This window comes from Tamandua tetradactyla, chromosome 12 (genome assembly GCF_023851605.1).
Source record: "Tamandua tetradactyla isolate mTamTet1 chromosome 12, mTamTet1.pri, whole genome shotgun sequence".
Lineage (NCBI taxonomy): Eukaryota > Metazoa > Chordata > Mammalia > Pilosa > Myrmecophagidae > Tamandua > Tamandua tetradactyla.
In genome coordinates, this window is record NC_135338.1 from 27781159 (window position 1) to 27794929 (window position 13771).

The 13771-nt window shown below is 39.9% G+C and overlaps 2 protein-coding genes across 9 annotated transcripts in view; one reads left to right on the forward strand and one right to left on the reverse strand.

Moving 5' to 3' along the window:
* The first annotated feature begins 2647 nt into the window (after positions 1 to 2647).
* Positions 2648 to 7911, forward strand: SRSF5 (serine and arginine rich splicing factor 5). Of its 8 annotated transcripts, none has more exons than XM_077122849.1 (9): positions 2661 to 2971; positions 3284 to 3641; positions 3748 to 3892; positions 4208 to 4278; positions 4426 to 4524; positions 4803 to 4872; positions 6101 to 6174; positions 6842 to 6952; positions 7075 to 7911. In XM_077122849.1, the coding sequence occupies exons 3-9, from the start codon at positions 3767 to 3769 to the stop codon at positions 7331 to 7333; spliced, it is 810 nt and encodes a 269-aa protein (XP_076978964.1). In that variant the 5' UTR covers positions 2661 to 2971; positions 3284 to 3641; positions 3748 to 3766; the 3' UTR covers positions 7334 to 7911. The 8 variants fall into 8 exon arrangements, 7 of the variants coding, with proteins under 7 accessions (XP_076978964.1, XP_076978968.1, XP_076978969.1 ...); XM_077122853.1 differs by having other exon boundaries at positions 2661 to 2846; XM_077122854.1 differs by having other exon boundaries at positions 2661 to 2842.
* SLC10A1 (solute carrier family 10 member 1) overlaps positions 7073 to 13771 on the reverse strand; it is a 28740-nt gene continuing 22041 nt past the window's right edge. Inside the window, exons 4-5 of the mRNA XM_077122847.1 lie at positions 12241 to 12437; positions 7073 to 10332 (exon numbers count right to left, since the gene is read on the reverse strand). Coding sequence (XP_076978962.1) covers positions 10160 to 10332; positions 12241 to 12437 — 370 coding nt within the window. The 3' untranslated portion in view covers positions 7073 to 10159. The remainder of the gene's footprint in view (positions 10333 to 12240; positions 12438 to 13771) is intronic.

Sequence of the window (13771 nt, forward strand, 5' to 3'; positions counted from 1 at the left end):
GGTATACATTACCATTGTTCTTATTTTTCACCCCCAGAAAACCTTTTTCCAGATTACTTTCCTTATTGCAGCAAAAATAATTTCTAGTAAGTGAAATCAGTAGCAATTGTGTCCATAATTTGTAGACTGCAATGACTTCAAACAGTGACTATAATTCAATTCAATTCCAACTTTGAGGTAGGTCAGACTGCACAGATGATTGCTCTGTAAGCTTCATACGCACATTGTGAGGCCCAGGCCACCTGTATGTCTGATCAACTGCCTAAAATTCTGACGTTCCTACCACCCCCTCAGGATAGATAATTCTCTGGACTGACTCTAGAACTCACTGAAAGAGCTGTCAACCTAGAAATAATAAATCAAGCTGCAAGGCAATAAAAGCATTTATTTAGGGTCTTAGAATTGCAATTCGGGGAGCACAGATTCAGGAAGCAACCCAAATTGCAACCCATCTTGGCATTTCTAGGCAATGGTTTATAAAGGAAAAGATTGCATACACAAGTTGTTTGTGGGTGGTGGGTGTTTGGGGTACTCTAATTGTCTTTCAGGTTAGATCTTTAACTGAGTTATCTTGTTTATGGTGTCCTTAGGGTTTTGAGGAGTATTGGTGCTTGAGGCTTTGCATACTTTGACAGTTTGTGGATATCTGGTTGAGACAGGCAGAAAGGTAAATAAACTCCAGAAAGATCTATCGATTCCATCTAAATTCTCTTAGCCGAGAAACTCTATTTTATTTCTTTTAACAGCATGATTATAGTTTTATTATAGTAAAAGGATTCAAATAAGAATCCCAAAGGAGAGATGCAAAGTGCGAGGTCTGGGAGGTTTTCAAGCGCAATTCTGTACTTCACGTGGAGTCAGGACACATCACACTCCAGGCACAGGATGTATCTTATCAATTAGGAAGCTCACTCAAGCTTCTTGAGTCTAGAGTTTATATGGGGTTTCATTATGCAGCCTGATCGGTGGAATCAATGCTTATACGGTTGAACTTAATCTACAATCTTTTCTCTCTTCCCAGAGGTCTGGGAGGTCAGGCTGCCATGACAGGGGTCACAGATCCACATGGTTGGTCTTTCTGGTGTGGTCTGCACCCACCCTAAGTCTACAAGTATAGGTATCCCCACCCTGTCATCTCCTTAGCTTATGAACTATCTGGTGTGGTACCCAGAAACACCATGAATAACAAAAGACACTCCTATCCCAGGAGATTCCAAGGATGTAGAGGTTATACCCCAGGAGCCAGAAAAGGTCAGCCCTCTTTTTTGGAGATCAAATTTCTTAACATGCACACAAAACGTAAAGAAAATTTGAAAGACGGATTTCTTTCTTTTCTTGTTTTTATCTTTTCTTTCTTTCAAATTTAGTTTAAATGCAAACAAATATTATTAAAACAAGGACTGGTTTGAGATTATCTGTGCATCACAAAATTTCAATGTTTGTTAGGCTAGCAGTTAAAAGATAACGTTTTTTTCTTTTAATTTAAGAAATACACATTTTCTTTTAAATCCACCCTAGGCTCCCCAATCATAGATACTATTTTTGTAGTTTGCCATATATCCACAGAAGTTCTTTTCTATGTAGGATAACTACATGAAGCGTCACATCCCACACAAACTATCCAAATTCAGAGCCCAGAGTTCCTAAGGTCCCTGGAGGTCAGAGTAAGGGTCAGTTGTTGTCTCCTTCGTGGACTACTTTAACTATGTGTAATTCTAGTTGCAAGTACTCAACCAATGATTCTGGGCACCACTCAAAAAAGGGGTGCATTAGCTTCCACCTAAAAGCATTCAAGTAACCTTTTCACCATGGTTTTTCTTACGCCTAAATTCCCAAGCTTGCCAACTCACTGGGAAAAGGCAGAATGAAGGACGCTGAGCCATGCTTCGCGCCCACTTAGGCAGTACAATATTGTCTCTGAAGAATTGTAGACTTTCATGTGCTACATTACAGAAACCTGAAAAGGGCGTGGTACCCATAAACTTTTGGACTAAAAAAGCAGCTTGAAACCTCTTCTAACAGTTTAGTCCTTGGGTGGAGGAAATGCAGAAACCTGCATTTCGGCCTCATTTCAAGATGGCCTTCGATCTGCAGCCCCAATTTAAACTTTTCATCATGCAAAAATCTTCCATTTAAAAAATATTCCATTTCCTTAGTCTTGTCACTATAACTAACTACACAACGCATCCAAGGATCAAGGAGTCCCCTTCAAAGTGCAATCTTAGTTGCACACAGCCAAGGATCAGACAAATCGCCAGATATTACTGCAAATTGAGATTCTTTTACTCCGTAATCTTCAGGGTTGGGGTCTGCGGCTTCAGAAAAAAACTTAAGATTAAAATAGGATCAAGAATGGAATGATCATACGGTAAGGATGTTTGTGTTCGTATATTGTTGGGTTGAATTAAAAAAAAAGGAATGTTATTTGCCTTAGTTATATTTTTATGTGAGATGAACAGAAATTCACGGTTTAGGAGAAACGAACATCCTCAACGGCTCCCTAGACCCCGGCACGCGACAGCCTTGCCCCGCGCCCACGGCAGTTCCCGCCCCTTGGCCCCGCCCACCGCGGCCCGAGGATCGCTGGGGCTGTGGAGGTAAAGAGACCTCCTCCGCCCCGCAATCACTTCAGGCCTTAAATCCTATGGGGAGGGGTCATAAATCCTGGGGCGGTCCCGGAAGTGACGCGAGACGCGCCCTCCATTTTGTGGAACGCCAGAGCTGCTAAGTGCGTCAGTTGTGGGGAGACGTAGCCGAGTTAAGTCCTGGTCTGCGGGGAGGCAGGCGACTCTGTCGCAGACTACGGACGACTCTGGGTCTCAGCTGCCAAAGATCCTGTCCGGTAGGTGAGTGGCTCACTTTGAGGGAAAGGCTTCTCGGATCGAGGTTTCTTCATGGCCGCTCAGCTCGCGAGTGGCCAGGGCTGCTCTCTTTGCGGAGGACGGCGTCTAGCGAGCGCAGTTTATTCGAGGTGGGCGCTGGGGCACGTCTCCCTTTTGTATTGCTTTAGGGGTGCTGAAGGTGGAAGGGTGGTGATGTTGTTTTTGCGCGGAGGGGTTGTGTGTTCCTCCCCGCCTTTTTTCCTGATCTAACGAACCCCTGGAGTAATGGGCTGGAAGTCCTCTTGCCTTTTACTCGGGGTATGGTTTGACCTTTTTTTTTGCGGGTGGGAACAATGACTCCGGAACGGTGGAGTCGGGGAGAGGGGGAAGGAGAAGGGAGTTTGGCACGCGCGGCTCTCCCCCACCGCTGACTCTGCGGCCGCCATTTTGTGGCTGCCTAGGGTCCGCCCGACGCCCTCTGCGCAGGCGCGGCCTTGGCGTCGCGAGATTCCGGCTTCCACCCGCTGTGACGCTCCCGGGAGGTGGCGACGCGCGCGCGTCGTGTCGCCATTGGACTGGCCTTGCGGAGGGCGGGGTCGGCTCCGCCCGCACTTCTCGGCCTTTCCTAACTGCGGCAGATGGGAGGGGGCCAGAAGAGTCGGGGAGCGTGTGCGGCTGCGCAGTTCGAGAGGTGGCAGTGGGCGTTGCGGTTGCTGCGGTCTGGGCCCAGGGAAGGATCGTGTTGGGAGCCGAGTTTTAATTTTGTCTGCAAGGGACAACTGGCCTGATAAGAGGGACTCTTGTTTATAACATCAGCTGGTAAACATTTTATTTTATGCTATTTACGTTTTTAACCCCTTGACCAGAAATTCTTTTTAACATTCGGTGGTTATAGTCTCAATTGAAAAGAATTATTTTCTAACAGGTAGTATTGGCTGGACATCATGAGTGGCTGTCGAGTATTCATCGGGAGGCTAAATCCAGCAGCCAGAGAGAAAGACGTGGAACGATTCTTCAAGGGGTATGGACGAATAAGAGATATTGATCTGAAAAGAGGCTTTGGTTTTGTGGTAAGTATTAAGAACTAGTTGAATTGCCATCATTGTGTAGGTAGAAATTTCTGATAATTAGTATTTTTTATCTTAGCATGAGTAGAATATTTGTCTTTAGACAACATTAGGTTATCTTGAAGCACTGAACTTGTAAGAACCTTACTGCTTGTTGGAGGGAACTGACCCTCAGACCCTCCTGGATTTGATTTATTTATTTGATAACGGTCATTAAGATTTATTTTAACATTCTGTCAAGTTTTAGTGCGCTTAAGTTACAGAATATACTTCTAAAACCTTGTTGAGTCCCTGAATTTTTTCATGCTTATGTGTTAGGAATTTGAGGATCCAAGGGATGCAGATGATGCTGTTTATGAACTTGATGGAAAAGAACTCTGCAGTGAAAGGTGAGAACCTATAAAACTATTTAGTATTGTAAACTGGTTAGCACTGGAAATAGTGCACAGTAGGTTACTGGTATTAGTTTTTTAAATAAAACATCTTTTATGAAGCTCAAGTGTATAATGAAGATTTTTTTTCTTTTCTTTCTGTAGGGTAACTATTGAACATGCTAGGGCTCGATCTCGAGGTGGAAGAGGTAGAGGACGCTACTCTGATCGTTTTAGTAGTCGCAGACCTCGAAATGATAGACGGTATGTGATAGCTGCTTTGAACAGTCATTACTGCAGGGTCGGTATTTTAAGTTCAAGAATGGTTAGCAATAAATAATGGTTCTGGGATTTACCATATAATCAGTTCATTCTTCCTGTTAACCCCACTGTTCTTGATGAGTCTGTGTTATATAGAATAATGGGAAAACTATCGATGGAAGACATGAGTGTCACGTCTACTTGCTTGAACTTCTATCCATATTGAGCATAAGTGGTCACAACTGCATTTCTGTGTTGTGAGAACTCATTTTCTTCCACAGAAATGCTCCACCTGTAAGAACAGAAAATCGACTTATAGTTGAGAATTTATCTTCAAGAGTCAGCTGGCAGGTTTGTTGAAATACAGTTTTGAGTTGTTTTAATGTGGCTTTTTAAAAGTTAATGGGTAGTTAATATCTTAATGGTATGCTTTGTTAAAAGTAGTTTTTTCTTTAATTAAATTATGGATTTATTAATTGAGCTGTAATTTTAAAAATTTTAATTAAATGTAATTGGGGGATATTTAATTTTTTTTAATACTAGTGATCAAATGTAAATGTTTTGAGGATATTTTTTTCTTGTTTTTAAAAATCAATTTTAACCAAATATTAAACCCTTTATTTGCCAGCCTATCTGTGTCGTTGGCCTTATGACGAGGAGTGCCTGTGGGTTATCCTAATCGTTGTCTTGGTCACTCTTGGTTGGGCCTGGTTGACTTTGGCAGTCAGCTCCTACAGTGATCAGTTGGCCACCTCTAGATCTGTGTTTGCCGGTCTAGACGTAATCGGTGCACTCACTTGAAGTGCCGGGTTGCAGCGATCCCAGAGCCTTGATAACGTGATCTGATCCCTAAGTTGAGACCTGTCTTCCTGTAACGCTTCCGAATAAGAGGTCCTGGTCGAAAAGAGTTGAAAGATACGAAATTAGGTGGTCGTTGGAATCCTGATCGCAGTAAAGTGGTCCTTGGTAACTGCACAAGAGTAGAACATGTCTGCATCCGCCTGTAGTCTGCTAATAGGGAGGGCAGTGCGATTAAAGGCTTCCATCGATTGGGTAGTGTCCTTCAAGTGGGTGGCGAAGAGCCAGTCGGGCATATGTCATGAAGGTTTCTCCGACCGATTAATGGTTTGCTGCTTGACTAGCCTAGGGAAATGTTAATAAAGGTAAAGTAAACTTTTTTAATGACATATGGGGCACAAAATAACTGGTGTCTTGTAAATGTTTTTTTTTTAATATAAAACTTCTGCTTTAGTCTTCATAAAAATGTACTGTTTTTTTTGTTTTGTTTCGTTTTTGTTCTTTTTTTCTTTTGTATTGAACTCAGTATAGACTAATAACTACTTTAATGTTAAAATCTGAATTTCCTCTAGCATTTTGCTTAAAAGCAATATGCTGTTTTCTTATTTCGTGCCCTGGCATAGATAATTTTGACTTTTGATAGAATACAAGTGTGGTAAATGCCATGTTTGTACTTTATCTAACATCTTCTCTTTCAGTAGTCTTGTTTTTTTATATACCATGTGGTTGTTTGTGTGTCACTTTTTCATTTCTCTGCTTAACATAATTGTCTTGTGTTAAGGATCTCAAAGATTTTATGAGACAAGCTGGGGAAGTAACCTTTGCGGATGCACATCGACCTAAATTAAATGAAGGGTGAGTATATACTGGAGGTTATGTATGCTACTTAAAGTATTCTCAGCATTTTACTTGGAGCATTTTTGAGGATTTTAAATTTGATATGGTCAGGGGGTGCAGTGGTAGTTCAGTGGTAGAGTTCTCGCTTGCCATGTGGGAGACCTAGGTTCGATTCCCGGTCCATGTACTTAGCAAAAACAAACAAGCAAACCAATCAAACAAAAATTCAATAAATGGAGCTGCAATAATGGGATACTCACTTGGAAAGAAAATGAAATATGATCCTTGGCATAAAGCATACAATTTAAAAAGTTTTTGTTATTCTCAATTTAATGGTTCTTAACTAGGGATGATTTTGTTCCTGAGGGTGTGTTTGGTGATGTGTAGAGGCACTTTCAGTTGCAAAAACTGGTAGGAAGTAGTGATACTACTATTTACTAGGTAGAGACCAGGAATGCTGCGTTCTCCATTTCCCAGGACTGTACCTCTCAAAGAATTACCTGGCCCAAAGTATCAGTAGAACTGAATTTTGAGACCCCTGTTCTGCTACTTAGTGCTATGTTAATCTACTAAGAAGTAGACCCACTGGTGAAAAACACAGAAAACATAATCTGGACATCTCAATGCATTGTATGAGACTGCAGGATGTATATACTTTACAAGTGGCTTTTTTTTTCCTCCTTAGGGTAGTTGAGTTTGCCTCTTACGGTGACTTAAAGAATGCTATTGAAAAACTTTCTGGAAAGGAAATAAATGGGAGAAAAATCAAATTAATTGAAGGCAGCAAAAGGCACAGGTATTTAATGTTTTTAAGTGAAAAGTTTTGTTTAGTGGATTTGTAGAGCCTGTTACTTACGTTGAGGGTTTTTTTTCTCCCCCCCCACCCCCACCCCCTGCCGTCCCACCCACCCCCACCAGTAGGTCAAGAAGCAGGTCCCGGTCCCGGAGCAGGAGTTCCTCGAGGTCTCGGAGCCGATCTCGTTCTCGTAGTCGCAAGTCTTACAGCCGGTCAAGGAGCCGGAGCCGGAGCCGGAGCAAGTCCCGTTCTGTTAGTAGGTCTCCTGTGCCTGAGAAGAGCCAGAAACGTGGTTCTTCAAGTAGATCTAAGTCTCCAGCATCTGATCGTCAGAGGTCCCGGTCCAGGTCAAGGTCCAGATCAGTTGACAGTGGCAATTAAACTGTAAATAACTTGCCCTGGGGACCTTTTTTTTTAAAAAAAAAAAAAAAAGAAACGAAACAAAAACTAATTCCCAAACCATACTTGCTAAAAATTCTGGTAAGTATGTGCTTTTCTGTGGGGGTGGGATTTGGAGGGGGGTTGGGTTGGACTTGGATATCTTTGTAGATGTGGACCATCAAAGGGTTGTTGAAAACTAATTGTATTAAATGTCTTTTGATAAGCCTTCTGCTCACATTTTTGTGAATGTCTGAGGTATATAGTTTGTGTATATTGATAGAGCTCTTTTATAACTAAAGCAAATTTAATTTTTTTGTACTAGAAAAAACTTGAACATTTTAGTTCCTGGTTATTCAATATGTTAATTCAGAATTAGTTTAATACCTCAATTAAACTAATTAATGGCTTTGGACACTTAAAAGAGCTCTAAATTTGCTTGTATATAAAGGCTTAATTTGAGTTTTCTTTGTTGGGGTTAAGGTGTCCTCCCACCCACCCTTTAAACAGCACAGCTGCACAGCAAAGACAATACATTAAAGCAGCTGTTTGTTATTGATAATAAAATATTATAAAACTGCTTTTTGTCTGAAGAAAGTAATATGCTGTTCACTTCTCCCTCTTGTCTTCATTCAACACATTTACAAATCCCTCCTAGAAGTTAATTGATTTTTTTTAAGTAGTATTGACATTTCCAGATTAGTTGAATATGGTCAATAAAAACTTAACAAATAATTACTGAGTTTATAATGGTTTCTTAACGTGTCTCTCCATGTCCCTATGCTTTCTTAGAACCTATACTTGAGCCCTCAAATCTTGCCCTATACCTGCGTGAACTGTACATTATTTCTTTTAGGAATCTGGTTGGAGGCTGATTAGATTCTCTGGTTTTCTATTTGGGCCCAAGACTGGATACATATTAGCAACAGTGATAATATCTGCTGAAGGTCTAATTATTTTAGCCTGGTACATTGAAGTGCTTTAACTGTGTATTCTCTGAATCTTGAACTATTTATTATGTAATAACCACTATTATGTGATACCGTAAATTGCATATAATCTTAGAGGAGGAAGTTCAGGAACTTTACAAAGTGAGAGTAAATGGGGAATTTCTATTAGGACTGGTTTCATAACCCGAAAATTGTTCCACTTTGTTTTTCTTTTAGGGTATTCTGTTCTGCTCTAGCCTTACATGGAGTTTGAGAAAGGCAAAATTAGAAGCCCTAGAAAAATTTAGCCTTTGGCTTTTCTTAAAATGGAGGATGGGTTAGGAGTCTCTGAAGATAACATTTGAAAGGTTTTTGCTATTTTTTGAGTAGAGGCCACTTCTGCATATCCAAGGCTGTAAAAATTGTAACACTGGTGCTTTAAAAAGCGAGGCTAATTCAAGAAAGGGGTTTGTGTGGTCCACCTATTAAATGGAAGGAATAAGTTTAAGTATTTCAAGGGTTGAACCTAGGTTTTCCTTTGTGGTATCTGAAGGCTGCGCAGGTCAGCCAAAGCATTGCATTGTTTTGGAAGTTGCTGACAAAGTAGAAAGAGGTTCTTTAAATATGGTAACTGGGCAGCATGGTACACACTTCAGTTTTAGATTTGTTATTTTGTCATTTGACTTGGTTTTCTGTTTCCACCTTTTCTTACCCCTGAAGAAGTTATTTTTGATGCATAATTTAAATTTAGTTCAGTAAGGATCAGTTAAGTATAATGTATTTCAAATCCAGTTCTACCTCTTTCAAAAGTTAAATTCGTTCTACCTAACCATATTTGTTTAGATGATACAGCTAGGTGTTGAAGAGAATTTGAACAAATAAGTAGTACATAAAGGCTTTTACTATGTAAACTGCAGGTGTTAAGACATCTTTACGGTGTCTTAAGGTATTGACCAAAATGTGTGTTTCTTAAGCGTTTTCTGGTGTTTGGATTACTTCGGCAAAGTTTGCCTTAAAATTTGGAAGTAGCCTTTGTATCTAAGTATACTAAACGATAAAATTTCTTAAGTAGGCATGGTCAGTTATTAACGGGTTAATTGTTCACTAGTTTTCGTTTATGCTTGTTTGCATGTGACCAATGTAAGTCAAGATTTTACCTTTTACAGGAATTTTCACCATCTCTGGCAGCAACTCTCTTGAGTTTGGGGGAAGCTTATTTTAAGGATCACTGATCTAATGAATTGATGAAGTTGATTAGGTAACTATATTAGTAAAACAACAATTGGCTTTGGTGGTGTTTCACATTTAAAATTAGTCTTGTTTCTTGACTTTCCCTTATTGAAGCTTTTTCCTCTACCTCTGGGATTGCATTGTCCAAAAGTTTTCTTTCATTATGGCTGGGAGTAGCAGGAATTGCTCATCTTGAGCATTCATTTTATTTGTCTGCTTCTTTACATTGGTCTTGTATTTTGCAATGCTCTCAGGATCTTCATTCCCAATAGTGATGCCAAAGGGGTAAGGAGTGGATTACAAATTTAATTTAGAAAGGACTCCTGAAATCTGATTCTACAGCCCTTATTTTACTCTGTGGGACACAAAACTTGGAACAGGATCTAGGTGTTTGATTTTGGTGTAGAAAGAAAACAACCCATTGATTGGTTCAGAAGTTGAGTGCTTATTTTTCTATCAGACACTGATCTCTAGAAAGGGGCAAATGATAGGATTTTGTTACCTGCCTTTGTAAAACTTAGTCTGTCACTGAGGAAGTCATTTTGTGTTTTTAATCAAGTTCTGAGCTGGAGATTGGATGAGTCTTCTTGGGTTGTCTCCTTTGACCTCCAGGCCAAAGCTTGATAATTTTGATAGGTTTTGCTTGAAGTGCCAGAGGAAGATTTATTACTCAGACAAGAGTAATATCTACTGTTCTCTGTAGCATGTCATTGGCTTTCTGAATTGCCTTCTGACTGGAGTCCAGGCTATTGGGGGGAGGACTAGGTTGTACAAGAGTACACTCCTCCGCTTTTTGAGCTTCATTTCTGAAAGTTGCATCTGTAGAGATAATTTTTGTTTTATCTGTAAAAGTAAAAAGGGCAAAGGGTATAGAAGGGAAAGAACAGAGTTAATAAAAAGGCTACTCAGTCTGGAAGGCAGAATAGCAACTCCATGTGGGTTTGCTTATGCTTAAGTGTTTCCTTGACCATTTTTCTGCACCTGGGTTTTTTTTTTTTTTTTTTTTTTTAACATAAGCAGGCATTGGGAATCGAACCCAGGTCTTTGGCATGGCAGTTGAGAATTCTGCCATTGAGCCATCATCACACCAGGTTTTTAATCTTATTGAAGTTTTCAGACATGCAAAATAGAACATTATATAATGAACCTGATGTGCCCACTACCCAGCTTCTATGATCAATACATGGCTTGCTTATTCTATATTTCACCCATTCCTTTCCCCTTTTTGGATTATTTTAAAAGAAAATTCTACATGTAATACATTATTTGTAACTATCAATTTATAAGAACTACAAAAATATACGGTTGTCACATCTAAAATAGCAGTAGTACCTTAAAATCACCCTTACGAGTTCACTCATGATACACTCTTAAACTCTGAGGAAAGGTTTTCTTTCCCTTAATGGTATTCTAATAAAAGAATTAATGAGTAGATTTTTGCTCTAATCACGTCCAGTTCTTTTGTACACAATAATAGAACAAGTGGATTTGTGGAGGCAATGCTGTTACATTCTGGGACCATGGAGGGGGAGGGAGCAAGAAGGAGAGACTTTTGAAGGAAGGCTTCCAGGGAATCATGTCCTTCCTGTCTCAGCTCCATCCCTTGGGTTGTCTTATTTGCCTGCCTGTTTTCCCAATAGCATTGGAGGTGAGCTGTGAAGACAGGAGGTGAGATCGATCTGCTTTCCCTATTCTCATCTCTAGAAGGTACAGGGTCCAAAAGAAAACACATCTGCTTGGGCCACCTAGACTTCGTAAGCTCCAAAGAGAACTCTCTCCCCCTAAGTTTTCGGAGGTGTTCTGTGAGGGAGGTTCTTTCTGGGTCGTGAGAGCCTCAGGTTCTGTAAACATGTTATTCCAAGCCGTTCTGGATCAAAACTTCAACCTGGGAACCTGGTTGACCTTGAAGAACCTGTGTCATATTTGGTGCACAGGGGAACCTCATTGGGTAACAAATCTCAGCTGCTGGAATAAGCATTGGGCTGGAATCTGACTCAACGACACTAGTTCTGAATCAGTTGCTAATAATGGTTCTGGAGTATGGTGTACAATTTTACTGGTTTCCTTTTGGCTGCTGGATAGCCTGAGAGGGCCTTCTAGTAGTGGTAAAGAGAATCTGCATTTGCTGCTATAAGAGTTCTGTCAGGGAAGGATATATCTTTCTCCTAGGGTTTGAATCACAATCCCTAGGGTCTTGAAGGCACCCTCAAGTTCATTGGAAATAAGGCAAATGAGATTTGGGTAGGTAAATGTTGGTTTTTAGAGTTAGAAAAGTGAAATTTTACTACGTAAGATTGAGTTTCCTGGAATAGAAGATACTGTTATTAGGGGTTAAAACCAGTGCACTTTGATGAAGGGACCCAAGAGATTCCTTGGAGTTCGATTATGTTTTGAAGATAATAAGTTCTCTGAGGTGCTATTAGCTAGGAAGATACTAATCCAGCCGCAGTGACCAGATTGTCATAAAACAGGTTTTGTGATATTCCTTGTTTAATAGGCTCATGGTTAGTGTTCTGAGTTCTCCCTGGTCTCCCTATTTGGTTAAGATAGCAAAAACTCTTTGTAGTCCTGAGGCAAGCTCCATCCATAGTTGGATTCTCTCAAGCTCGAAGACAGAAATGGAGTGTGGTTAATGGAAGTAGCCTTGGTTCTGTGAAGTCTGGTGCATACTTGCTATCTGATATTAACGGATCTGTTACCCGGACCAGATCTGGCACGTTAACAGAATGCAAACAAGAGTTAAATACTCACTCTTGGGAGGCTTTATTTTCTGATAGCATCGGAAGATGGCAATGAGGAGAAGCCCTTCTCCTAGCTGGAAAATCAAGTAGAGGAGAGGAAAGAAGAAGAGTGGCCCAATGACTTCAGGGGGAAAAGTCACATTGAGAATGGTGGAGCAGAGTTGAATATTTTGGCATCCAGTCTCCATGCTAATGGTGCGTCTGCACCTGTCAAGGTGAAAAAAAGAACCCAGGGACAGTCCATCATAGGAAGGAGTGAGCTCAGTATATGTAGTGCACCATAGGTTCAGGAAAACCCAAGTTGACCCATCTCTTAAAACAAGTTTTGTGGAGGGTGTAGTAGTTAATGTGGAGTTTTTCTGAAATTTGAGTAACTTGGAATTTTTTATTTTTTTAATGATTACAATTTGGAGATATGTCTGGTGAGGAATACCAGTATTATTCACTGGCTTATGTTGTGTAGGGTAAGTATATTCCACATGCAGTAGAAGGCAGTTTGTCTGAAATGTCCAAGACTTTGTCTTGTTCCCAAATGTTTGTGAATTAGATGTCAAAGCCAAAATGCTTGATAAAAAGTTAGAAAAAAGGATTCGCCCCTCATCTTTGGAATATACTTTCTTGATTTAACTTTATATCTTGTGGATTAAGGAATGTGATGTTTACATTTAATACACATTTAATTGAATTGCAATTCAGTGTATTAGTTACCCACGAAAAAACCTAAACCATTTGTAGCACATTATTTAAATAATTTTTTTAACTTTAAAATTATTGGATGTAACATATATACAAAGAAAAGAAAAAAAAGCAATGACTTTCAGAGCACTTCAACAAGTAAATACAGATTTCAGAGTTTATGGGTTAACAGTTCACTATTTCAGATTTTTCCTTCTAGCTGTTCCAGGAAGAAATACTTTTTTCTTTTTTGTGAAAAATAGCATATACAAAAAAGTAATAAATTTCAAAGCACATCAGAACAATTAGTGTAGAACAGATTTCAGTTTGGTATGGGTTACAATTCCACCGTTTTAGATTTTTCTTGCTGCTTTAAGATAACTGGAGAAACATATCAATATAGTATAATCAGCACTCATACTCATTTGTTAAACTCTACCTTCTCTGTATAACTCCATCAGTCAACTTTGATCTTTCTCCTACTCTTTAGGGGTATTTGGGCTATGCCCATTCTAAGATTTTGAAACCATTTTTTAACAGTTCATTTCAATTCAGCTTTTTTGGGGGGCGAGGGGGCTGTTATGAATATTTAGACTCCTAGGCAACTAAGCATTCTTTTATTATAGTTGAGGAAAGAGTATTTGAAATGTGATGCTGCTTTGTATAGATAGGTAGCCTGATGGTCCCAGTCTGTTACTTCAGATTGATTTTTGTTTCCCTAAAATAGCATCTCTGTGTGTGTGTGAATTGGGTTAGATTACAGCAGAGGTTCACAGCTACTTCAGCTCTAGCCGGTGCCTCTAGCAGAGCTGAGCTGTCACCCAATGATGCCCTTGTCAGGATGAAAGCCTAAGCAGAAAACAAGT

Coding starts and splice junctions, on each gene's coding strand:
- SRSF5 (XM_077122849.1), top strand. CDS start 3,767: ATGAGTGGCTGTCGAGTATTCATCGGGAGGCTAAATCCAGCAGCCAGA. Junction 4,525..4,802: donor AGACCTCGAAATGATAGACG/GTATGTGATAGC, acceptor TTTCTTCCACAG/AAATGCTCCACCTGTAAGAA. Junction 4,873..6,100: donor CTTCAAGAGTCAGCTGGCAG/GTTTGTTGAAAT, acceptor TCTTGTGTTAAG/GATCTCAAAGATTTTATGAG.